At 40.5% G+C, this 24,810-nt stretch overlaps 2 protein-coding genes across 4 annotated transcripts; both read right to left on the bottom strand.

Annotated features, from left to right (window-relative positions):
- Positions 1-1,596: 1,596 nt before the first annotated feature.
- Positions 1,597-14,213, bottom strand: LOC125727406 (basigin-like). 3 transcript variants are annotated; one of them, XM_049004082.1, is made up of 9 exons: positions 13,974-14,211; positions 9,676-10,026; positions 8,259-8,424; positions 7,176-7,264; positions 6,674-6,813; positions 5,800-6,070; positions 4,594-4,618; positions 4,419-4,497; positions 1,597-2,593 (listed from the first exon to the last, which is right to left on the bottom strand). In XM_049004082.1, exons 1-8 carry the CDS (start codon positions 14,035-14,037, stop codon positions 4,437-4,439), a joined length of 1,167 nt encoding a protein of 388 aa, XP_048860039.1. In that variant the 5' UTR covers positions 14,038-14,211; the 3' UTR covers positions 1,597-2,593; positions 4,419-4,436. The 3 variants fall into 3 exon arrangements, 2 of the variants coding, with proteins under 2 accessions (XP_048860039.1, XP_048860040.1); XR_007388741.1 differs by lacking the exon at positions 1,597-2,593 and adding an exon at positions 5,307-5,425 and having other exon boundaries at positions 4,450-4,497; XM_049004083.1 differs by lacking the exon at positions 9,676-10,026 and having other exon boundaries at positions 13,974-14,213.
- Positions 14,214-15,395: 1,182 nt separating this feature from the next.
- LOC125727414 (E3 ubiquitin-protein ligase RNF126-like) lies at positions 15,396-23,358 on the bottom strand. Its single transcript, XM_049004092.1, has 9 exons — positions 23,261-23,358; positions 21,498-21,556; positions 21,120-21,180; positions 20,585-20,820; positions 18,879-18,947; positions 18,696-18,765; positions 18,193-18,286; positions 16,750-16,865; positions 15,396-16,624 (listed from the first exon to the last, which is right to left on the bottom strand). The coding sequence occupies exons 1-9, from the start codon at positions 23,333-23,335 to the stop codon at positions 16,475-16,477; spliced, it is 930 nt and encodes a 309-aa protein (XP_048860049.1). The 5' UTR covers positions 23,336-23,358; the 3' UTR covers positions 15,396-16,474.
- Between the last annotated feature and the right edge of the window lie 1,452 nt (positions 23,359-24,810).

The raw sequence follows: 24,810 nt of genomic DNA, 5'->3' as shown, positions 1-24,810 counted from the left end.
CTACCGTAAAGGATGCCGTGAGGGGTTTGCCTTTCATCGGCAGGGGTGAGAATGCTAGTCCAAATGGAGGGAAACATGCCACAGTCTGTAAATGATTGGGATGGAGATTTTTTTTAAGAGACAATGACCTGAAGACTAAGCACCAAAGTGGCTTGAAGACAGTGAAACGGGGATAATCCAGTGGAAGGCAGGATTGCTGTCCAAAAGAGACTTTATGCAAAGTGACAGAACTTGCACAGATCTGCCCAGCAGGATCCCTCAGTAGAAGCACAACGCCAGAAGACGTACAGCAGCATAACAGCTGCAGCTGCTGCCAAATGTGGCTCTACCAAGTGTTGATTCACAGGTGTGAGTATGTATCTACGCTGGACCCCCCCCCCCCCCCCCCCCCGCACCCCACCAAAACAACAGCTCATTTCACAATAATTCTCTATGTGTTGAGTAGGCAGCGTCAATCTAAAGCTAAAAGCCACTGAAATAAAAAGATGCAATTTACATTACAGAAATGTGTCTGAATTGTACTGCATTCTTGAGCATTTAATAGAGTTCATGAAATAAACTCAAGTCTTGAAGACCAGGTCAACCGAGAGGTTGCCTTAATGAAACGGGTGAGTTAATTGAATACAGGCAAAGCAAATTAGGATTTTTTTTTCCTCCTCAAAATAACTGTTCTAAAAAACCTCTGGCAAAAATATCCAATAACCGGTGTGGAGATATACAATGTAATTGTCTTAAGCTTAACAAATATTGAAAAAAACATTCTATTACTCAAAAAATTGATTAAAAATGCACCTAGACACATGATATTGTATGAGGTTCATGTTATTTACATGGCAGATTAAATGTATGGTCAATTGTAACCATACAGTATAATCGAACATAAAATAAATTTTAAAAAATTAGTACAACAGCCAGTATATATGACAGACCAAGCAACCTATGACACCACCAACAAGTTGTCTGTAAGGAGAAGGTCATTCCCAGCAGCTCAATAAGGGTGGCCAGGAACAGCCATCGCTAATACAGCTAAGGTCCTGCTCATCTTCAAAAGGCCAAACCATTCCAGCCCATAACCATTTATCCAGTACAAGGTCACCGTGAGTCTGGAATCTATCCCTGGATGCAGGGGACACCCGCGACCTGGGATCCCCGGTGCCAGTCCAAGAGCGGCAAAATCCAGCACAGTTTACAGATTTCCCTGCTGAAACACACCCTTATCAGCTAATTACCAGATTTACAAGGTGTGCCTGAGCACTGAAATCTACACACTGTGTTGTAAACTGTGTAGAAAACTGGCCCCGCAGGACCGGAATTGGGCAACCCTGCCCTAAATGTTACACCAGTTTGCTGCACAGTACACAACAGCCTTACCAGACCAGACCAGTCAGCAGGCAAGGCTAAGGGTCAGTCTCAGGCTGGTGTATGACTGGAAGGGACATTTTTAAAACTACAATGAACGTTTCGTCTTACATTTGAAATCACAGTCGGATTCAATCTCACACAGAAGAAATTTCTGAGATGAAACACGTCTATCCACCAAAAGCTCACACGATTCTGTTTATATAACATACAGCTGACTAATGACACAACACCAGATAAAACAAATACATTTATTTCAATCGTGCAAGTTGTTACAGCAGTTAGTAGTCAAGTTATTGCTTGTTAAATCACGTTAATTTCAGATTCTTAATTTATATTTTAAAAACATCCTAAAATTTAAACATAGGAAGACAAAAAGAACACGCCAGGTGCAATACTAATACAATATCTTGCTTGGACTTTCCACAAAAACGGTTAAATAATGTAATAACTCATTTTAAAGGATGCCACAAAATTTAAGTTATACATCAGGTATCAGTCTCGGGCTTTGCAAACAAAACACTTCAAAATGATGTAAAGCAGCTAGCAGATCATCGTAGGACATTTTACTGAGGATATCTGAAAAATAATGATAATAATAAAACACATTTTTAAAATAGTATTTCAAGTTTTGAGCTTGAACAGCCCAGAAACATCTGAGGAGTAACAATAACCAGCATTAAATTCCACCCCTGGAGTCCGTCAAACAAACTATACAGTTATTACAACCATCAGAAAAAGCCCAGAGGGCCCCACACTGCATTGTTTATGGAGCAGAACAGGTCATTTCCACCAGGCTTCCAGTAATACATGTGTGCCGGCATGTGGTGAGGGGGGGTCTCTGTCACCAGAGGCTCCACCAACCCCTCCCCCCTCCCCAGAGGATGTTAATACTGGTGCTGGATAGCTTAAAAGCGCTCGCAGGACTGGTCGACTGAGAGGAAGCACACACACACTTGCAGAGAAAACAAAGACTTCTGCATAAACAATAGACAGGCCCAGAGATTAAAATAAATGCGAATAAGCTCACACAGTCATAGCCATAGGCTTCCATGAACTTCCTGATAGCATAGAGGACATGCCAAAAAAAAGAGTAAGAGAAACATCAGGAGTATATTGGTCCTTTAGACATAGTTTACTGAAGAAAAATCTGTGAAAGAGGAAAGGATTTCTAGAACAGACTGGATGGTGCTCTCTGCTCCACGTGAACATCACATAGCCACCATCGGGAGTCCTATAGGGAGGGAAAGGGAGCGAGTTACACTCCAGCAGAGTTTGACAACACTTGATATTCGGTTAGCCTGCAACTGGACACGGCACTGTGCATCTTTGGCAGCACAGCACTGTGTGGATCGTGTTCCCTCCAGCCCTGTAAACCCCAGGAGATGCTGAAGACCTGCTGTGGGCTTGAAGCGCTGCATTAAAGGAAGGCTGCAGCGCGACCGCAGGACCACTCGCTGCAGCACATGTCAGCCGCTTACTGCCAACTCTGACCGCTTTGTCCCCATCAAGGGACATTTGTGGAGAATTTGGACAGTTGCCGAGAATAAGAACTTGAAAGCGTTAAAACCCCCTCATCGCCAATGAAGCAACTAATTACAGGATGGACTGCTGTAAGCACATCACATAAAAACAGGATTAAATTCCACAAAAATCATGTACTTCATCCAGGCTTCTCTCAGTCAAACACTGACAACTAAAAACAGTCGCTGCAATGGAGCCTGTTCTTAATTTACTCATAACTTTGCCAATGTCATTTCAGCTGTTTGTAAATATTATATTAAGTCCTTAAGTATCGGCTACAGTGTGATTCGATCGCCAGATCAACCAAAGAACCGAAGACGGAACTGAGGCGATAGTCAGCATGTCCTTCAAATGGCGAAGACACTTTAGTGCCCGAGTCTGACTTTTGGGCACTTCAACGTCTGTCTGTGTGTTCAAGCTTCAGCATAAAAACTAATTCTGCAAACATCCGTAGCATTTAAAACTCCTTATGTAACTAAATATGCATGTCAGAATACGGACATGACTAATATTAAGCTTGTTACACCAATAAATGGGCAACAACCCAAGCTGCCTTCCTACTCGTATCGATGACACAACATGAAGCTGAAGCTGTACCCAATACCACCTCTGTCGCACAGCAGCCTAGTAACTGGTCGTGAACTTGTGCTGGGTGAAAGGATAAACAAAAGCTGAGTTTGTGAAGCAATTGTTTTGCAACTTTGGGTTCCACAGAACAGCCCTAGAGGCTGGAGCTCAACGGCACAGTAGAAAAGTTGCTACACAGGGACCCGATCTTCCATAACCCCCCCCCTTCACTTCCCACATGGTGCCAGAAATATTACAGCTTCACCCTGGTGCTTAGTTTTTAGCTGCTTATGTGACCACAGATTACTGGTAGTACATCCATAACTTAGGTCTTTGGAGCTTGGTGATTAGCCAACAGACTTCTCATGTATTTTATACTATTCAAAATAGTTTCTTTCTTCTAGAATATTTGTTTACACAAAGCATTGAATTGTAGTTTTTTTTTCTTGTCAAGTTATAAAAGACATTTAAGCATGAATAAATAAATTCTTGATTATCGATAGACCAAAAATTATGGATGGCCAAAATGTACTCTTTTTTGAAGAACACAAATTACAAATAAATCTTAGATTGCTATATGCAAATTCTTGGTAAATAAACTGGCTTAAAACATATTCAATTGCTGTCACTAATGGAGGTCCATTTAAACATGTTTGAAAGAGGACCTCATTTGCTGTAAGGCTGGCAAGGTCACAGCAGTGACACTCTTCAATTCTCAGTCTTCTTGTCTGCAAGCAGCACGTTCCTCATGTGGCCATTGAGGGACCCTTGTCCATCGAATCGCAGTGACAAAACTGCGGTCTATTACCACTCGGTCATGGCAGAGGCAAAAACCACCAGGCTGGAATTTTGGTTGAAAACTGAAAGTGCTTTTATAAAGTAGGTCTATTTCAGCCAAACTCATGGCTCCACAGTTTGATTGTGCAGGTATGATTCAATCATTCATTCAAGCTAAATACCTACAGTACCTTCATCGCCATCCTTCTTCAGTTACAGTTCCTCTGCCTCACATTTTTGTCCTTGTAGTTGGCGGCAGACTCGCTCTTCCTGGGGTGGTGTGGGGGGGATGACATTTGCGAAAGCCCACCAACAGAACAATGCCATAAAGTTTATTTACTTAAATAGTACAAAGGCTTGACTTACAGTGGAGCAGACCCTACATTGTCATCTGTGAAGCAAAAGGAGATAAATGGAAATGATTAGGTACTGGAGCACGACAGCAAAACCAACCCAAATCACGGATATGTTGTATGAGGGAGCAATAGACATCAAAAGGGGAAGTCTGACAAATTTTATTGGATATCATTAAATTCTTTACCAAGAGGAACATTGCTAAGAAAAAGTACTAATCCACTCTTAGGGCTTTAAAGCAGACACACGACTTCATATACCAGTCTGCAGACTTACTTCGTTAACTTACTACCTGAAGTATTACTCTCAGTGCAAGATCATGCGGTAGCAGTAAATTGAAAAGATTTTATAAACAATAAATGACTTCCAATGAAATCCCAGTCACAACAACCTGAGCAGTATCCATGCAGTATTTTGCTTTACGTGCTATTAAAAGAGTTTCCCCACTTAAAAGTGACATCTTTATGCATTCAGATAAAAGAATGCCAGTTTTCAAATAAGCTCTATCACATGTTATGCAAACATGTTAAACTATATGTAGCGTTTCACACATGCATATATTAATGTGGCGCTTTTTAGCCATGCCCCTTGTCATTAGATGCAGTGAAAGAATTACAAATTTAGCACATTCATTTGTCATTGGCCACTCTAAACACCCCCGCAATTAATTTGATTATTTCATTAGTGACACCACTCCAATCTGACATGCGTTTTTAATTACTCACCAAAATGTTACAAAAGCAGCAGCAAATAAAACAAAAATTATAAAAAATAAATAAAATAAAAACACAAAACAATATAGGTTGTTCTAGTCTGGTAAATTAATGTTCGTTTTTAGTTAAATCTAAAAGAAAAAAAAACATGGAAAGGAAGCACAAATCACACAAAGGTTTAAAAAAAGAGAAGACTAATAAAGCTATATTTAAAAATATTAAAAACAATAATCTTGAACCAGTGCGATAAATAGAACATGCAAAAAGTAGCAGAGGGCCTGGAGTTCGGCACTATGCTGTAAGACAATGTCACATTGTAATTTCTAACACTAGGGGGCATCAGTAACTATCCCACAGCCACAAGGGCCACTCCTAATATCTCAGCTCCTAATATGAAGTTGTGAGAGACCGTATGCACAACATTGACAATAAACCTCACATGTAATCCTTTTAAAATCCAGCACTTGTTAACGATAAACACAGCACAAGAGAAGGCGTCACGCACCGTCACCAAGGTCCTCGTGCTTTCTCCTCTTCTCAAAGATGAAGATGATGGTGACAAGGATGATCACCTCCACCACGATGCCGAGGAAGGGCCACAGGGCGGCCAGCCGGCTGCGCACACGCAGTGTGATGACATCGAAGTTCTCACCAATTTGATTGCTTCCCTGGCAAGTGTAGGTGCCAGAGTCTGTGTTACTGGCCGGGTTATGGATGTACAGGGTGGTCTTGTTGCGCAGAGTCTTGATATTGTACTTTTCGTTCTCTGTGATTTCCTGAGAGATACAAAAAACAAAAAATAAAGCTGTTGTCACTACAACGGATGTCATACCAATAAAAAGCCTTATACACAACACTGACGTGATTTTTGTCCAGGATTCTGCTGTTCTGCTACGCAGTCACACATGCATTGTGTGTGGCTGCCTACTATGCTATGGGGCAGACCATCAGCTGCAGAATTGCAATATCAGTGCAGGATGGCAGCTGTAAACCATTCCAGATATGGTCCATTGCATGGGATTTCTGCAGGTGTTTTGGCATTTTCCAATTTCAGCACAGCAATATTTCAGTTTCGGTACTCAGATACACCACTAACGTCAAACATTATTATTTGTCTGTCTGAAGGCAGATAAGGTCAATCGAATGACCTGGAATGGCATTAAGTACACACAGAGAACCACATGGGAAATGTTCTCACAACCAATACTTATGTTCACTAAAATTCCCAAATAATTATTCTGCAGTGTATACACATGCCTACGTGAATATTGCGAATAACTAACAGCACCTATACCACATAATTCCAAAGAGCCCAGTAAGAAACTGGGTGGTTTCTTGAGAAGACAAAAGGGCTTATCTGCAGGAGGGATCTGTCCTACCTTTTTATTCATGCTATCATCAGTGAAGTACCATTGCCAGTCGTCAATGTGCGGGTAGGTGTTGCTCTCACAAATGAGCACTGCTTTGTCATTCTCAGTCACGTGTTCGTTGTGCTTGGGAGCCACGACACGGGGGAACACTGCCGGAGGAACCATTCACACACACACACACACACACACACACACACACACACACACGCACACATACACACGAACACATACTGCAGTCAGTGACGAGTGTAACAAATTGAAAACAATTTTAACTAAAATAAAAATTAAATTCAGCCATCCTGCAATCATTCCCACCTCTCAAGACAAGTTAGCCGTAATGTTCTCAGTGCTGCATACATAATGGATACTTTTTTTTAATATATATAATATGCAATGTGCTCTTAATATGCTAGGAAGCATAAAGAAACATCAAGATCTCTTGATAAGGGTCAGGCATTCTGTTATATTACTTTCATGCAGATCTAAATGAAGGGGGATATTTCAAACTCACCTGAAAGATTTATAGACTTGCGAAACTCAGTAGCCGCAACAAAGACACAAGAAAATTCACCTCCAAATTTGGTGTCAGTTTTCTCTACTCTAAAAAAATAAAAAAATAAACTAACTGAGGAGTTGCCACAATCACAAGAATTGCACCACTGTTATTATGGTTTACACAAGGCTGGGTGGGACGGGAGCACAAAAGGTTCGCATGTATCTGACACTGCTGTCTGTCCTGGGGCCACCTTGCTGTTATTTGGAGCCTGTCTCCTGTCTGCCATTCCAGGAATTAAGGTCACACTCAAAGAACGTTAATCCCCAAAGATCAGGGCATGCTGGAGGTACATCCTCCTGCCACGACTACGAGCAGCAGAATGGCACGTGTGCATGACATGGCCACAGGCCGAGGCAGATGGGGAGGAAGGCTATGCATCGTAAAACAAATTAACCAAGACACAATAATGTTCACTCTTATATAATGACCATAATTAACCAAATTGAAGTTATTCAATATTTATCCTATAGGATGCCTTGCCTTCATGAGGCAAAAATATGCACATAGAGTCAGAAGGCAGAAGACTGACCTGACTACAGAAATCAGGAGCACCCAGAAGAGACCCACGCAGTACAAGGAGAGTGGGCAACTTCCACACATGCAGAAGGTTGGTGGGCTTTGAACCCATCACAACATGGGTAAGCAACCCTGATCCTGGGCTGCCGGTGTCTTGCAGGTTTTCTATCCTACCCGATGAGTTACTATCTGCTTGAGATCAGGTGTGGTTCAGCAGAGACCAGGTAGGATGGAAAACCTGCTGGATTAGGGTTGCCTACCCCTGCATTAGAAGGTGCGAGGAAGGTGTTACCCATTCAATCACCATTACAGTCTCTCACACCAACAGCCAGAGTTTATCTGGCTTCAAGTCATTTCCCATATCGTACTTCATTGGGCTGCAGTTTGACTGACCTTGAAAGGCCAGTTTTCTCCACCTATAACAGGTGATACCTTAAGACAGTAATTGAAACCGTTTCCATTTAAGCTGAAGAAGCTGTTCTTCAGAATGTGACCATACAACACCAGAGCGAAACAGCCTACTTGTACTCGGTAAACGCCACTATGGAGGTGCGGCGCGTCTCTTCTATCACTTTTCCATTCCTGGTCCAGTGATGACTTTTGATGGGAGACGGAGCCTCAGTGAGGTTGCAGCTGAGCACCTCGGTGGTGATATTAGCCTCTTTTGGCTCAGTCAGGATGTACGGCCCTATGATGGAAAAATTAAAACCATTAAAAATGCCAAACAAAAACAGCTGGCAGGCCTTATTACTCTCGTTATTAGTACTATTAGTAGTAGAGTATTACTCTATGCTATGTACTTTGTGCAAAGGACCTGAACTCAACATGTTAGTCATTAGTGACGATCATGTATTTATACTAATTCAAAACCAATTTTATAATGATTTATGGCTGATGAAATCAGCTACTTTATAAAGCATACGAAAGCATAAACAAAAAAGAACTATGGGGACTGGCTTTGCATTTTACAAAAAAGTACAGTTGCATTCAGTACAGTTTAAGTAAAAATTATACAGTATTTACCTGTCAGGATAAAAGGATAATTTTTCCAGGAATGCATGTAATTTTTTACCAAAAAACACAGTTAACATAAGTGAAAGAGCAGCTGTGGGCCGATAACTGATACACAAGTACACATTCACTGAATAAAGCACTACGTGTGGTAATTTCTGCTTGTGAAAGTGGGAAAAATGCTTACTGATTTTATCTGCATTTATGTTATACTTGTATACTTGCATATCAGTTATGCCAATCCCTGCTTATGGCAAACCAGGAATCACAAAAAAAAAGCAGAGAGGTGCTGGTTAAGGACCATAGGAGCCAGGCTGGAGTTTAAGCCAAGGGCTAAAATAAGTACAGGGATGCAGAAGAAGGAAGCACGAGCAAAAGCAGCAACCAACTTGGATTTTCAAGCTGTGCAGACAGCTAGAAAAGAACAGGCAGAGGTCAAGGGTCTTCGGATACCGCTACAAGCTGTGGAATCACACAATTTCACCTAAAGGCAAATCATACCTTAAGGCTAAGTGGGTGAAGGGGACAATCACAATGCTGTCACCTACTGCTGTTTTCCAACTTTTATGCAAAGACTTGAATGGAACATTGCCAGTTTGTGCTGACCTTGGTCCAGACTTTAATTATATTATTAGAAAGATATACAATTTAAAGTTTTAATTTGAGAACAGGGGAAGCAGGATAATAAATCACCCAGGAACAAGCCAAGCAGCATTAACCATTAATTAGTAGATACCTGGGTGAATTCTGCTATCCAACTTCCCAGTGCCTATGCCAATCTAGCAAAGCTGGATCTCTAGACCAACTAGAAGGCATAGGGAACACGGAGGATCAAATGCAAGGGTATGTGGGGTGGGGTGAGGTAGGAGCAAGACCTCTTAAGATCATACAGAAGAGGACAAGCTGGCAGGTAACCGCCAGCACTCACGTTCAAACACAACAATGTTAGCCTGCGAGCGGATCCACTTGACTTTGGGCATCTTCCTCAGAGCATTGCGCTCGGGGTCGTTGGAGGCCCTGCACTCATACATCCCAGAGTCGTTGCGTGTGACGTTCAAGATGCGAATGGTGCTGGCGGCATAAGTATTGTATGTGGTCTGGATCCGGACTCGATCCTTTCGTGCCCCATCAAACAGCTGAATAATTGTTTCTTCAGGTTCTTCCCCCTCAACGTACCACCACTGCACCTCTGGGACGGGAAAGCCTACGACCTCACAGTGGAGCCCTGTGCTCCTCCCAGTGACTGTCGTCTGGGACATTGGGGATTTAATAAAGCTAACTAAAGGTGACCGTTCATGGGTGTAATTGGGGTGTGGGGGGGTATTTTATTAATTAAAGCAAGGGTTGGCAAAAAAGGAAAAGAAAAAAAAAAACGTTAGAAAACCAGAAAAGACACGGATTAGAAATAGTGATGGACTATTTCAGCATTCTGCCAGTAATAATTAAAGTAATGCAAATTCATAGTCGATTTACAATTTAAACAACCAAAGAACAGTAAACAAAAACAAATCTAAATAGAAGAAAGTGAAAATAAACATTAAATGAAAGGACGATTATGAAGTGGAAATTTACCAACTTAAGAATTAGGAACACTTTTACAGTGAAGTGTAACATCAACCCAATTTCTTTCATCTTACACAAAGGAGAACTTGTACAAACACTGTTCAAAAGCGAGCCTCGAAATAATAACATTCTCATAGTACAAGGCGTCCTATAGCAGCCCTCCTATTGAATTCCACTACTGAGCTTAAAACAATGCAAAGAGATCAAAGCACTGGCAAAAACAAGGCAAGCTTGTCCATCTACTAAAACAACCCAAGGAATGAGAAACTATAACAATTAGCCAGAGACGAATGTTCCGAAGAGTTGAAACAAAGCAAATACTTGAAGGTAGTTTGTCATTTTTTCCTAAAAATAACATTTCACATGACAGTTGAGCAAGGAAATGGTAAACAAATAGACAGAACTGCCACATAGTTGAATAGAAATGAATAAAAACCCACATTAAAAGGTTTTTAATGAGAATTAAAACAATATTGGCCAATGACAATCAAATGACCTTTGTGGAGTCACCTTCATGGCTGTCCCTTTTCCAGAGAACAAATATTGATTCTCCTTCTTCCTCTGTCATGTTAAATAAACTGAAATCCAGGAAATCATGCATGCTGCAGTAACGAAGTGAGGTTTACCTCAAGCCATATGTGGTCGAGGTTCAATGCGAGTACATCAGTCACACAGCCTCAGCTCATTGTACAGTTTTATGTACAAGAATGGCCATAAATGGCTCATGGCTTAAGATGGTTATTAGGTTCATCAAGATGTTCATGGCATTCACACATCATCAATAATAAAATTACACTGAGCTCTCCAACCTCTCACTTAAAATGAATAAAGGAGCTCTGCTTTATATATAGGTTTATGAGGCAATTAAAATACAGGAAAAAGCTTTCTTCCGAATGATTAATACTGAGCTACTCAGCTGACAGAAGAAAAGAGCTTCCTAAGAGCAGAACAAAACTATATACAAATAGTATATAGTTCACAATATTATATTGCAACAAGATGTATCGCAATGTTTGAGATATAAACCATGTAGAAATGACCACTGGTTGCTGTGTACAAAGTAACACTTTTTTCTGTGGTTATTTTAATACCCATGTAGAATGATCTCTCAAAATGTGTGTTCAAATGCAGAAAATATTATGGATCTGCAGCAGTAGAGACTGTATTTACAGATTTCACACATAAAATGCATACAGTCACGGATGAATTCATCAGCCTTCCTGTGAGCTGACCTGCCAAATATGAGCTGGACACAGTGTAATATATACACTGTCCATGAGGCTGAGGTTATACCTCCACACTCACAAATTCAAGTTCATATAAATAAACTGCATTATCAAACAGAGTGACGTCATTGACATGGACATGCATCATATTAAGTCGCAGCATATTCTGTGAATTTTTATGTAACATGTGGGTGCATTATATTGTCAAAGAAACAGCACCATCAATCCTGACATATATTATATCATGGCACAATGACACTGGAATATTTAGGTTCTTATATGGTGCTTGAGTGAAAGACACTCTCGCATGCTGACTTCCATATAAAACAAAAAAAAAATAATTTATAATCAAACATAAAGCATTTTCATAAGCAAACATCCTGTGCAAGGGAGCTCATCCACCAATACAAAATGGCTAAAATGAAAAAAAAATCGTAATACATGTAAAGATATTAAAAACAGGTTAGAACACAAATAGCTGATTTGATAGTGAATAGTGAATAGTTAATAGTGAAGTATTCAATGCTCTTGCCCTTCCCCTGGTACATGAAAATAGAAAAGAAAATATTTATGACCCAATTCTGACCAAAAGCTGTAGGTAGGTTGCGACGAAAGATGGACCATGGGATGAATCTAATTATACCTCTCCTCTGGAGTGGTCACTTAAGTAGCTGACCACAGTGACACCCTATAACACTCTACAATGAGGACAAACAAGTCTTCTCCAAAATAAGTAAACGTACAGGCTTGTTTTCAGTTTTTTTTCCCCCACCGCATGCAGCTGATTGCGGCTAAGACCAGGGCACAGGGCTATCAGATCAGAAAGGTATTAAATTATTGAAAACTCTAGGAAAAAGAAAAAACAGATGTGTATTTTTCTGTCAGCAATGTTATGCGTTCTTTGCAGCTCAGCTCTCCATCTGAGGCTAAACATAGTTCATTTTAATTACCGTAAGTTTAACCTACCCGTTAGCATCCGGAATGTTACCACATTACATCTATGTTTGTAAAGCACTTTAGAAGACCATCAATCCCATGACCATCTTTGGAATGTCTAAGGCTGGAATATACATGCACACTAACCCGGCCAAATCACTCATGAAAAGAAATATGCAATAGTGCCAAAACTAACAATATACATTAATAATAATTATTTCAATGTTTCTGAGAATTCCAATAGTCAAAATGCATATGTATTTACTAGAAAGGTTGTGTAATATTTGTAAGATCGAAGAAAGATTTTTGTGGAGGGATTGTGGGGCATAGATGTGAAAAACGTGTGATGGAGAAAGCTACCAATTCGAAGGCTCTCCTGTAAATCGGTGGGAAATTTATTCTTTTTTAAAGCACACCATTATATACACAAACAAAGGTTCCTATTTCGGAAATTTTGTGCAGTCACCTTTTCCACAAATGCCTGACATTAATGATGCAGTAATGTTGTAATAAGATTAATCTAATCACCTTTCTGGTTTCCACAGTGTGAAAGGTTCCCAAGTCAACAAAGACCGTCCTGGATCGCCATTACACACTGAACACCAGAGTAGGCGTAATTTGTTTACTTATTTAATATCTTATTTACTGCATTGTACTAATACTTGTTGACCATGTCTAAATGTGGTGTAGCACTGACCAGAGAAAGTATAATTTCATATATATATATATATATATATATATAATAAGAAATAATTTTCTTATAATTTAAACAGACTACGTGGACACGTTGAATTAGCTGTCAATTGCAAAACGACAAGTTCCTTTTTAATCATAAAAACTACTGTCATGCACCTGTCGTAATACAGCTATTGTCACATAGAAAACCGCTGACTACAGTACTTCTAGCTACCAAAAGTTTTTTTTGTTTGTTTACAGATTGTTTCTGTCAATGTCCATAACATTAAAATACAAAATAATCACATATCATATGGGTACTTGTATTCTTTGCTGATAGATCAACGGAAAACAAATGCACTGTAAACCACAAAGCAATAAAATCCTCATGTGTACTGAATTCCTCTACAGATCACGTAACACTTTCGGCACTTAGGAATTCAAATAAAATTCGTTTTTTTTATTACCCAAGAGACCCTGAGACAAACAAAGTAACACATTTTAATTTAGATTTAATAATCCTCAAATTAAATGGTCACTTAAAATATACCGAAACGGCTACCTGGATAGAACATTACAATTAGCACCAGTCCGATCCGGTTTCAACTACTGTATAACCCGTGTTCTAGTTGGTGCATTTTTCACAGCAGGAAAGACACTTAGAAACTTTTTTAAATGGAAACGAATAATGGTACGTAATAGTACAGTATAAATAACCTGCTGAAGTCGCGTCACATGACGATGCGTGAGCCCGCACGGGACTGTCAGCATCACTCCTCTAAAACGCTTTCAGAAACGTTACTCAGCAAGCTATGAAACACCTTACCTGTTTCTGAAGTGACTTGGTAAAAACAAACCACAACCGCACCAAACACCCATAACAATGCCATTCTTGGCCTTAAATACTATTCACGGAGGTTTAGTTCTTAAAAACCGAGTCTATTTGCCGGAAGATAGACAGCTGCCGATCAGAGCGTTAATCCGCTGCTTTTCTCAGCGTTTACTCGCGCTCTATTGGCTTGATTCGCAACGCGTGGCTCGCAAGTACACAGAGCCAGCCGGCGGAGGGCGTGTCCATATATATATGGGCGTGTCAATTCCGCGTCACCGTCACGTCATTGCGACTTTGTCACGTGACCAGAATTTCCCGAAGTATTTTGTTTTAGTGTTTACCTTATCCTCCTAACGCGACGTTGAAATATAGAAAGAAATCACCATCCACGAGCTTAATTATCATGTCAAAGACAAATTAAAACTGAAAAAGAATAGTAATAATCGGTTAAATGTAGTTCATGTAAGCATTTCGTTTTTCTTCAAGACATTAATGTAACAGTGTTTATGTGTGTATATTTCCTGTATGCATAAACTGTCGTGAATTTATTCATACGTTAAATATAATTACTTAAGATTTCTCGTCTGCGCAGATACTGGGCAAACATGGATTCTTGAATACAATACAATACAAAATTTTCTCCTTTGTTATGGCACCAGCCTTGAACTGAAGCTAGCATAACAGACGACATTCAGTACACACTCCTGCATTTTCAACAAGAGACTTGTGGTTTCCATTCCCTTTACCTTCTTATGAAGGCCATTATAAGTCATATCTGAAGATCAACAAATTGAATCAATCATTATGTTATCAGCTTGTAATCTTCCACAACGCGCCAAGCGGATCTGATGATGACTGCAGAAGAAATGTTTTGGAAACATTTCAGGCCCCACGGTTAATTTCTCTAAGAACCATAGTCAGTGCTAAACAGAAAAAGATGGCATATTTAAATATACAGTATCTAATAAGGTTTACTAATTTCTTCCCAAGACGACAGCTTTTCTTATAGTGCCATCCAGTGCTCGACTAAAATGACCGCACAAAAATAAACTGGAAATATTGCAAACAAGGAAACATGACGTGTATGCTGTTAATATTAATACTGAGAAGCAAGTTACAATCAAAATAGTTTAAAGGCAGAATATTCAAATTTCAAGAAATTTTATGTACTGATAAAATACAATATAAACATGGCTGTATGTCTATATTGCAAATAAAAAAATATAAAATAAGTTAAAACATAAAACTGAATTGGTCATCAAAAACAACGTGTACAACTATGCATAATTAGGACTAATCACATGAATACAGACACATGCCCACCATACCTCTGGAAATGTTCAAAGTTAACAGGGAAACCCCAAGTCTATATTCTCCTCTTCCCTACCAATCCAAAATTTTTACATCTGCAATATATTCGGATTCCATTTTGTTTTTATTATGATTTTTACAAAACAATCCATTAACTTAGAATAAGTTAAAAATGCATTGTACTGAAATTCACTGAATATGTAAGAAAAGGCTGAGTGTGTGAGTGACTTCATGTGAAACGGAGACCATTTCTCGGCTTCCTCGTTATGGTTTGCTGTCAGATTCCAGGGAAGAAACAGACAGGGTCTGTCAAGGTGTCTTTTTTCTTCTAGAAATTGAATCAGTTTTGGCTTTGCTCCATGTATCTGAGGTACACAGCATAATTTTTTACTTGCTTTCAAAACATAAGGCTGAAAACGTATTAACAGGATAACAACCGTTACTCTGTTAATAAAAAATCTAAATGTGACGTCAAGTTTTCTGATGGGCAGAGCGCGCTTTTGGACGTCGCAAATAAAATGTCCCCAAACTAAATGCTTATTGGGGTCTATCCTCACTTAAATCATCAGAAGGAAATAACGTGCAAGTTAAACCCTAATGAAATGCACACTCAGCATCACTGTCCCTCCTCACACACATTTTCGAGTCCTTTGGCTGTACAGATAGAAAATGCTTTTTTTTAAAAAAAATACGAATATGTACACATATTTCCGCTTCACCACAGATACCTGTACAGTCAAAGGAGTAGCTAAAAACAAATCATATGCTCATTCCACTTAAACCAAGCGTACTCCTCAGACTCAGGGAGCAAGAGTGTAAAAACGTCTGTAAGCAGGGCGGTGGGCCTGTTCTTTCCGTGGTTGTTTTTCATTCTCTAATGGTCCTTCCTGAGTTCTGACTGGCCCCTCCAGCTTCAGGTCACCCCTCCATTCTCCCGGCTTGGACCAGGCCACTCGATGGGTGGGGCTTGCGTTTCACTGACTGCCCGGGAGTTGCGAGAAGGGACTGTTTCTTTACTTCACAAGCAACAGGAAGGTAAAAGGGGGGGGGGGGGGGAAGGTATGCATGGATTTAATTTAGCCCACTCTGCCTCACAGGAGCCCCCTGCGATGATTTTCATTGGCTGGGTTAAGGGGCTCCGTGTTTCTGGTGGAGCAAGGGACAGAAGGGTGAGACGGAAGGTCTTATGAGTTATTAGTGGCATTCTCGTTACTGGGCGAGTTGGAGGAGGAAGAGGAGGAGGAAGAGGAGAAGTTCATTCCTGATAGGCCCGGTGGATTTGTGGCCGTGTTCTGTCCACTCAAGCTTTTCCTGCACACCGGACACGTGTCGTGCTGAAGCAGAGGGGGAATATAAAGGAGACCGTCCTTGGTCAGCTTGTTTAACGCAACACAGGACCTATGGCACCATCAGGAAGCCCCCCACCCCGGTGTTCAATAAGAGAATGAAACATGCATACCTGTTCAAGCCAAGGTACTATACAATCATTGTGAAACAAATGATTGCATGGAAGTTGCCTAACATTTTCCCCTGAGCTGTAATCTTCTTTACACACTGGGCATTCTAAACCTGAACCTGTAAACATGGGGGGAGAGAGCAGAAATATGTAAATAAGACTGCATTCAGGAAGTATGGTAGTCAGTGAAATATTCGTCCTGGACACTCCGACGGTCGCAGACTTTCAAAACACAGGAGCTAGTCGAGAGAATAGACCAGGAGTTAAGAGATGGTCAGTGGAATACAACGTCTGGCCATCTCAGGACGCATTACATTAAAAAGTGAAGCGATTTATCACACTCTCCACTTTCAGATCAAAATAGAAATGCAAAAAAAAAAACAAACAAAATTTTAATTATCCACTGAAAATAACAGAAGAGATCCATCTGACTTGTTTACACAATGAGTTATAGGTGCATTTACGATGTACAGGTTCCTCTAAGCACATCAAGGAACTCGACGCTTAAATATGATAAAGTGATAAAGACGGCAAATAGGATCCAGGCTCACTGTGACACTGCAAGGGTTAAGTAGTATGGCAGTGTTTCCCAGTACAGTCCTTGGAGGCCCCCAGCCAGTCCACGTTTTTACTCCCTCCCAGTTCCAAAAACGTGGACTGTCTCTGGGTGCCCAAGGACCAGACTGGGAAACACTGTGGTATGGAAATGGATGGATGTTCACTGGCAGTTTCCAACATGAGCATATTGATTATACTAATGGAATTATAATAAAATAAACTTGAGTGAGCGGCTGAAATTTCTATTGATTTTTTGTTTCCGTGAATGAGTGTAAAGACAGTCCACCAGAATGAATCCATACATCCATCTACCAGCCACTTACCAAGTACACTGTCACAGGGACAGAAATATGTCAAACTGAAGGTATCTAGGAACCAGTTACGAAAGTGTTCTGTGCATAACATGGAGGGTTAAAAAAAATATGCACAAATAAAGATATCTAAAGATAGATGAAAAGTTTCACAAAACAGTGCTGTCCAAACACAAATGTGCAGAAGGATTGCAATTAAACAAATATACTGCATACTAACCCTGCAACTCTGTACTGGGTAAGAGGTTGGAAGAGGGATGGATGGATGGATGGATGTATACTAATCGATCTATGAGAAGGGCCAATCTCATAGTGCTGCTAGTCAGAAAGGAGTAGCAACTGTGAATTTCCTGAACCATACATTAGGTACAGAGACATGTCCCAGCATATATCTACACTGAATTCCAAAGGTTCAAGTAAACACGCGCTTATAAAAAGCAGATATCTGCGCCATCGTTCTTTGCTAAAGGAATGCTTTGTAGTATGTGCATCACATAATATATGGCGCATAAAACAAAATGCAGATGAAGAGCATTTGTGGTCCAGCTTTAGGAACACGATGTCCAGATGCACTCACCGACGTGCTCCTCTGTGATCTGGACAGTTGGGAGACATTTAATCTTCTCCCTATCTGCTGGAGGAGGTCCAGTGTTCTCAAACTGATTTAATAACTAGGAGAGATGGAGGAAAAAAAAGGTCCCAGTGGTTGGATCTGTGCTTCCATGGGTCCAATAGGAACAGTTATCATACCTAAAGGTCCACAACAACACTGGGCAGCAGAACTCAATCTGTTAATGTTTTCACACCTACCTTGCCTTGTGACCTTTAAAATGAATTAGAGATCATACTGTATGTTAAATTTAGAAAGGAGGGAATAAAAACCAGATATGACAGGAAATGGCGACAGCATAACATTTCCAGTTCAGTATGATGTGCGAGACTGAAATCATCCATTACTTCCCAAATTCAAAGCAGTTGTTGTTGCCCCTCATACACAATACTTGTACCAGAATGATTTGCGTTCCTTGGTATAGATGCACCATTAATGGTCTGTGATGTCCTGATCTGCAAGGTTTTTACCTGTGTGATAATAGCATCGAGTCCATTGGCTCCCCATGCATAGTCCATTGGGTTTGAGTGAAGCATGCCCCTTAAGGTGAGAGAGAGAAACAACTGAGCTGGATCAACGGAGCGAAAGGGCGCGGGGCAGAGAGAAGAAAGTGTCCGACGAGGATAAAGCATCTCCTTTTTCAGTTTACATACCATGGTCCGATGCCAACGTTTGGCATCGCTGTTGGCGCGATAATTCCATTCACTAGCTGCTGGATAATTCTGCGTATGGGGAGAGAACGGTGCAGTTACAATTTGTAATGCTGACATGCCTATTACACAAAGCAGTTATAAAATTATGCTTTATTTGCCGTTTGCAAAAATACGACTACAAGTGCACTGGAATGGTTCTTTTCGCATATCCAGTCGTGCTTTGCTCTAAGACATGCACATAAGCGCAATGGTCATTTTATTAGGTACACCTTGCTCCTATTGGGTTGGATCCCATTTTGCCTTCAGAATAGACTTAATCGGATGGATCCATGCTTTCATGTTCTTTACGCCAAATTCTGACCCTACCAGAAATCGAGACTCATCTGACCACACAATATTTTTCCAGTTATCCATTGTCCAATTTCGGTGAGCCCGTGCCCACTGTAGCCACGGTTTCCTGTTTTTAGGTGACAGGAGTGACACCCGGTGCAGTCTTCGGCTGCTGTAGTCTATCTGCTTCAAGGTTCAGCAAGTTGTGCATTCAGAGATGCTCTTCTGCCTTGGTTGCAAGTTGTTATTTGAGTTACCATTGCTTTTCCATCAGTTTGAACCAGTCATCACTGTACTGTGCAATCTACAAGGCATTTTCAACCAGAGAACCACAGCTTATTTGATGTTTCCGAAAAGGCTGGGCATGAAAATCCCAGTAGATCAGCAGTTTCTGACATACTCATACCTGCTCATCTGGCCCCAACAACCACGCCACATTCAAAGTTACTTCAATCATCTTTCTTCCCTATTCTGGTGTTTGATGGGAACATCAACTGAAGCTGTTGACCAGAATCTGCATGATGTTACACATTGTGCTGCTAACATAGGGGCAGCATGTGGCTCAGTGGGTTAAGCCACATGCTCCAGCTCCCTGAGACATTTACTTAAACATTGTAATAATTAATATGTAGAAAAAATAAAAATTCAAAAATATAACAGCATAGTAATTATAATGAACTAAATCCCATGTTCTCCAATACCAAATATGGTCACATATCTGTAATGAAAAACGACCCTATAGCTGTAGTTATTGGTTTTTAGCCTGGCCTGAATAGTCTGGCAAGAGAGCCTTAGATGCCACAGAAAGACTAACTCACTGAGTCGACTCGCATCACTCCAGCTGTGCACATACATAAATGCTGTTGTCTCAAATGAGTTAGTATGTCTAATGTGTTTCCAAGTTTAGTATAACGGAGCCGACATACAGTCTTAGTCTTATCAATTACTTTCTCTCTGGCGTAATGTATTAGGAAACCAAAATGTCCAACCACTGCTGATGATGACTGATCATGACCAGCATTAGCCGTAACCAACTCACAGCCACAATCAGCATAATGACTTTTCCATGTTGAACATCTACTTGCGAACTTAGCTTCCGTTCATGTCAAGCAATGTATTCATTCATTTCATTGTGCGCACCGAACCAAAAATGATGTAACCAGATGGCACGCGATGCGCACATGTACCGTTACCGACCTACTGGCTATTCTACTGGGATTCTAACCCACAACCTTCTGATCGCAGGCCCAGAAGCCTTAGACATTTGGATATAAAGGGATTACAGCTAATAGATAATTAACAGAAGTTGACTCAATATCATCATCTCCGCTAGAAGCCGTTTAATGATGAGGCCAGTTCCTACAGGGATGGCTTACCCCTCGAGAGTAGGCACACCTTCAGGCCTGCCCGCCTGCCTCCGAAGCACGTGGCGCCCTCTTGGCTGTCTGGCTCCATAACGCTGCCGTGATGCCAGTTCCCGCTCCCTCCGGTTTTCTGCCTCTCGGTTATCCTCAGACGGTATTCCTGCGCCGAAGTCAAAGCTCTCGTCAAAAACCCCTAGAGCAAACTGCCCATACCCCGGGGGGAATGTAAACAAGTGCTGGTCCAAATTCTGAGAAATGGGAAGAGAAGAAGAGAGGCAATTACAAACATGCGGCCCTCAGAGGCCCACCCCCCCACGGCTCACAGTTTTCCCCCGCTTGCAATCTTTCCCAGAATGTGAGCTGAACTTATCAGGAGGCTTCTGGATAATTTAAAATACTCCATACTTTACGGTCTTCTGAACATATGAACGCAAACTTTTACTCTGCACATTCAGAAATAAACTGCTACCATGATTTTATAAAGCCATTGGGTTCTCGATGTTTTATTAATTTCTTGAATGAAAAAGAAAAAAAACTGCTCCCAAACCTCGAAAGGATGCTGGTTCTGATCGCTGCCAGAGGCAGCGGACGTGGACCCATTTTCAGCACTGGCCAGAAGAAACAGAGACATAAAAGGGAGTTAATTCAGAATTGAGACTATGGCTCACAAAGCCATACAACCTAGTGTGCTATATAGGCTACTGCTGGGAAGAAGTTCGGAAAGATCCGGAAAATGAGAAAATGCTGAAAAAGCATCTGCCCTTTATATCACACATGTGTGGTAACATGCTAACGGACATTAGACAGTTTGCAGGAAAGGAAACACACACAAACATTAATTTTCTTTGATTTAACGGCATACACATTCAAGAGGAGGAATTAGTTTAAACAGAAAACCAGCATCAAACCCCCTTATGCCAAATACCTTCTGTCCTCTGGTAATTCTTCAATAAAGCCAGATTCACACCGTGGACAAGTATAATCCTGCAAACCAAAACATACAGACACTTATCAGAATAATCTGTTACAATTTAAAAAAATTTTTATACACCTGCCTGCCATTCGAATACCCATAAAACAAAATTAAATGGTAGGTAACAATTGGTGAGGACAGTTAAAGTCACTACCAACTGAAATAAGAAACACATACATTTTCATATGACCATATGCTACTTAGGGTATATTACTGGGGGATAGTTAAACCCCTAACTATTATTTGCACAAAAACAACTCATTTACATTATGAATGCAGTGAAACATTGCATTCAGTCCCTTTCAGGCAAAATCCTATTTCAGGGAGCAGAGTGTTTTGTATGAAGAGCCCATCTGTATAACTCTGGACACACAGGACAGTGCAGAATGGGTGATGGAATCAGAACAGAAAACACTAATTACAACTTCACAAGTGACTACAGTGTATAAGAGAGCAACACAGACTCATTCTCGTTTACTTCATCTACCCCAAAAAACAGTTATGCTAAATCTTAAACGTTAATTTTACAATACACACGAAATTTTCTAGAACTTGATGATAAGCAGAGGGACCAGAAATGGAACATTAACTTGTAAACTAAATTAATGGACTGGGCATTACTTACATGTTACATAGTGGTTAGATAATTCTAGATTGAAAGATAACATTCCAGACCAGAAGCATTTCAAATCACTCCTGTCAATTACAGTATTAATTTACTAAAAAATAATATACCGCAAGTGTTTTAATATTTTATTACAAATATACTCGTGTAATGCATCCACGTTACTGCAACATAACGAGCATAATCGCAATACAAAACACGAAACCCTGTTTGTGAGACTGAGAGATAAACATCACCTTCATCAAATCTTACGTGACAACCAAATTTAGACATATAACGACGCATAAAACACCACATGTGGACCACAAGCGCTGCACATCAAAAACAATTACACACCGGAGACAATCTCCTTTGACACGTGTTACATTAAACGGTCCGGCCGTTTATTTATTTTACAGTTTACATAACAGCCATCACTGCGCACAGCAATTTCAAAGATTACTAGAAAACTGGAATTAAAGGCTCAGGTTAACTAGCTAGCTAGCTATTAAATAAAAAGCGACAATCACAGACGTAAGTGGCTGACACAGCCAAATCCCATTCACAAGGTGCAATGTGGAATGTAGTTTCGTTTGGTTTAGCAGTAAAGGGCGAAATACAGTGTGCCGTACCATCCGATAAATTAAAAAATATGTATCAACAGTTCATCTTTAAGCTAAAGAAACCCCAAAGCGCAGATGACCAACAAACCAGGTATCTGGTCTCCCTCGTCATTTTCTGTGATACCGATTTTGGTTCGATATGACCGGTTAGCCAGCTTAGCTGTAGTTGGTAGACAGCATTATATTAAAGGCAACTCATGGATATTAATATTTTCTTTGGGGGGTGTGAGCCGTGAATCGTACTAAAGTCCAAACGTACAAAAGTCCGTGGGACCACCAACTACCAGCACGGACAGCTTGTGAATATCAAACAGAGGCCTCGCCTGTCAGCTAGCTAGCAATCTAACACAGCTGAGCAAAGAGTAAGGCTAACTGCTAAGGCAGACCACCACGTAGCAGCCAAACCAAGGACCTTAATGACGATTCATCAACAATTTACATGTCTTTCAACGGATACGTTACTTCAGCGCCTTGTCCGCAATACTTACCGGCAGACGAGGGCTGATTTCAGCCGAACATCGATGACAGAAAAACCGGCTAGGCTGTAAGGGAGCTTCCGCCATCTTCAGACCCACCGTAACGCAGACAAAACCGACACGGACTGCGTACGGAGGCCTAAAAAGGACAAAAGTCACTAAATCACCAGAAAATTCCCAACGCTAAATGTCAGATTTTCCAGTCCATTTGGCAGCCGTTTGTGGGGGGAGTTCTACAAAAATTAAATGTTAATTATTAAACTTAAACAATGATAAAAAAGTAATTAATTGAATAAAAACAAGTTTAATATATAAGCTACCTTAAAATTTGCGCGACTAAAAAAGAATCAAGTGACAATTCGTCCCTGGTTATATCTTTGGGAAAAACCAAATGAATATATGATTAACAGTGTTCTCGACTTCAGCAAGTTGAGAAAACATAGCTATGTGGTCAACATAACTAAAAATTCAAAATAATTCTGACTCACTGCATAACGCTGTATTGTACCCTTATGTTAAAGCGATATTATTAAATATTAATTTAATTAAAAAATATTTGTTTGCTAAATCCACAAACTCCAGAGCACATCTATTTATTGACTTGAAATATTACAGTTAAAAGACTGTTCCCAGATATATTATTGTATAACTAAATTTGTTGCTTTAGACATTTTGCTGCGTGGTGTAATAATGGAATTTACAGGAACCAAGATGCAGGCAGCTCACTACCGCTGCAGTCCACCCACAATTCTCCTGTCTCTCCCAGCATTCCATCTGTGCTCTGGGGATTTATTCAAGCGACGGAAGACAACGACCAAGGCACCAAATATATTCATATGGATTAGGAGTGCCACCCTCAGTTTTAACTTGATCAAAGGGCTGCATTCACACCACAGACAGGGCGAGGGATTGACAGAACATTGGCAGAGCTTCCTAACATCCCACACAAGAAAGAACGCAGATGCTGATTACAGCTTTTCCCACTGGCCTTGAAGTGTGCTGTGCGCATCATGTGTTTTCCTGTCATGTAAGTTCTCCACTAAAGCATAATTCTTTAACAAAGAAGGCTGGCCAGATGGGCGAATGATCACCAGACAGACCCATCAGATTCATTTAGCGGCAAAGGGAATTAAATGGTTGCCAGATCACTTGAAAATAAGAGACACCTGCAGCAGATGGTTGTTCTCAGGCCAGGCATGGCGACTTCCTCAGTTCCTTTTATTTGATGGCCATCAGACCCAAAGAAGGCTAGCAGGACAAAAAAGTACAGGCCTAAATTAAAACAAACTCAATTCAAAGCAAGAGGCACAATATTTTCATATATTTTAGGCTACACTCTCTTTATTTAGAAAACATTTTTTTCCAAAGCCATTTACAAAGCAAGGCAATCAGCACATTGTGTTGCATTGAACTCAACAAACCATGTACATACAAACTTTTTTTTTACCTACAAAGTTTTCTCCAGCTGGAATTCACCTCCGCTCCACCTCCAGGCCAGGCAGCATCACAAAGCCTGTTAATTGATAACTGGCATAAACCGCTAACTACATGCCTCTTTCCTC

Source organism: Brienomyrus brachyistius, unplaced genomic scaffold (genome assembly GCF_023856365.1).
Source record: "Brienomyrus brachyistius isolate T26 unplaced genomic scaffold, BBRACH_0.4 scaffold96, whole genome shotgun sequence".
NCBI lineage: Eukaryota > Metazoa > Chordata > Actinopteri > Osteoglossiformes > Mormyridae > Brienomyrus > Brienomyrus brachyistius.
The sequence above is the reverse complement of the archived record's forward strand: the minus strand, read 5'-3'. Positions and strand labels throughout refer to the sequence as shown.

Excerpts from the sequence above, each read along its gene's own strand:
- LOC125727414 (XM_049004092.1), bottom strand. The coding sequence starts at position 23,335 with ATGGCGGAAGCTCCCTTACAGCCTAGCCGGTTTTTCTGTCATCGATGT. Across the intron at positions 18,948-20,584 it reads GGTGTGCCTACTCTCGAGGG|AATTATCCAGCAGCTAGTGA; the intron begins GTAAGCCATCCC and ends CCCCATACGCAG. Across the intron at positions 16,625-16,749 it reads TAGTACCTTGGCTTGAACAG|CACGACACGTGTCCGGTGTG; the intron begins GTATGCATGTTT and ends CCTCTGCTTCAG.
- LOC125727406 (XM_049004082.1), bottom strand. The coding sequence starts at position 14,037 with ATGGCATTGTTATGGGTGTTTGGTGCGGTTGTGGTTTGTTTTTACCAA. Across the intron at positions 8,425-9,675 it reads TAACATTGTTGTGTTTGAAC|GGCCGTACATCCTGACTGAG; the intron begins GTGAGTGCTGGC and ends TTTCCATCATAG. Across the intron at positions 7,265-8,258 it reads GTGGCGTTTACCGAGTACAA|AGTAGAGAAAACTGACACCA; the intron begins GTAGGCTGTTTC and ends TTATTTTTTTAG.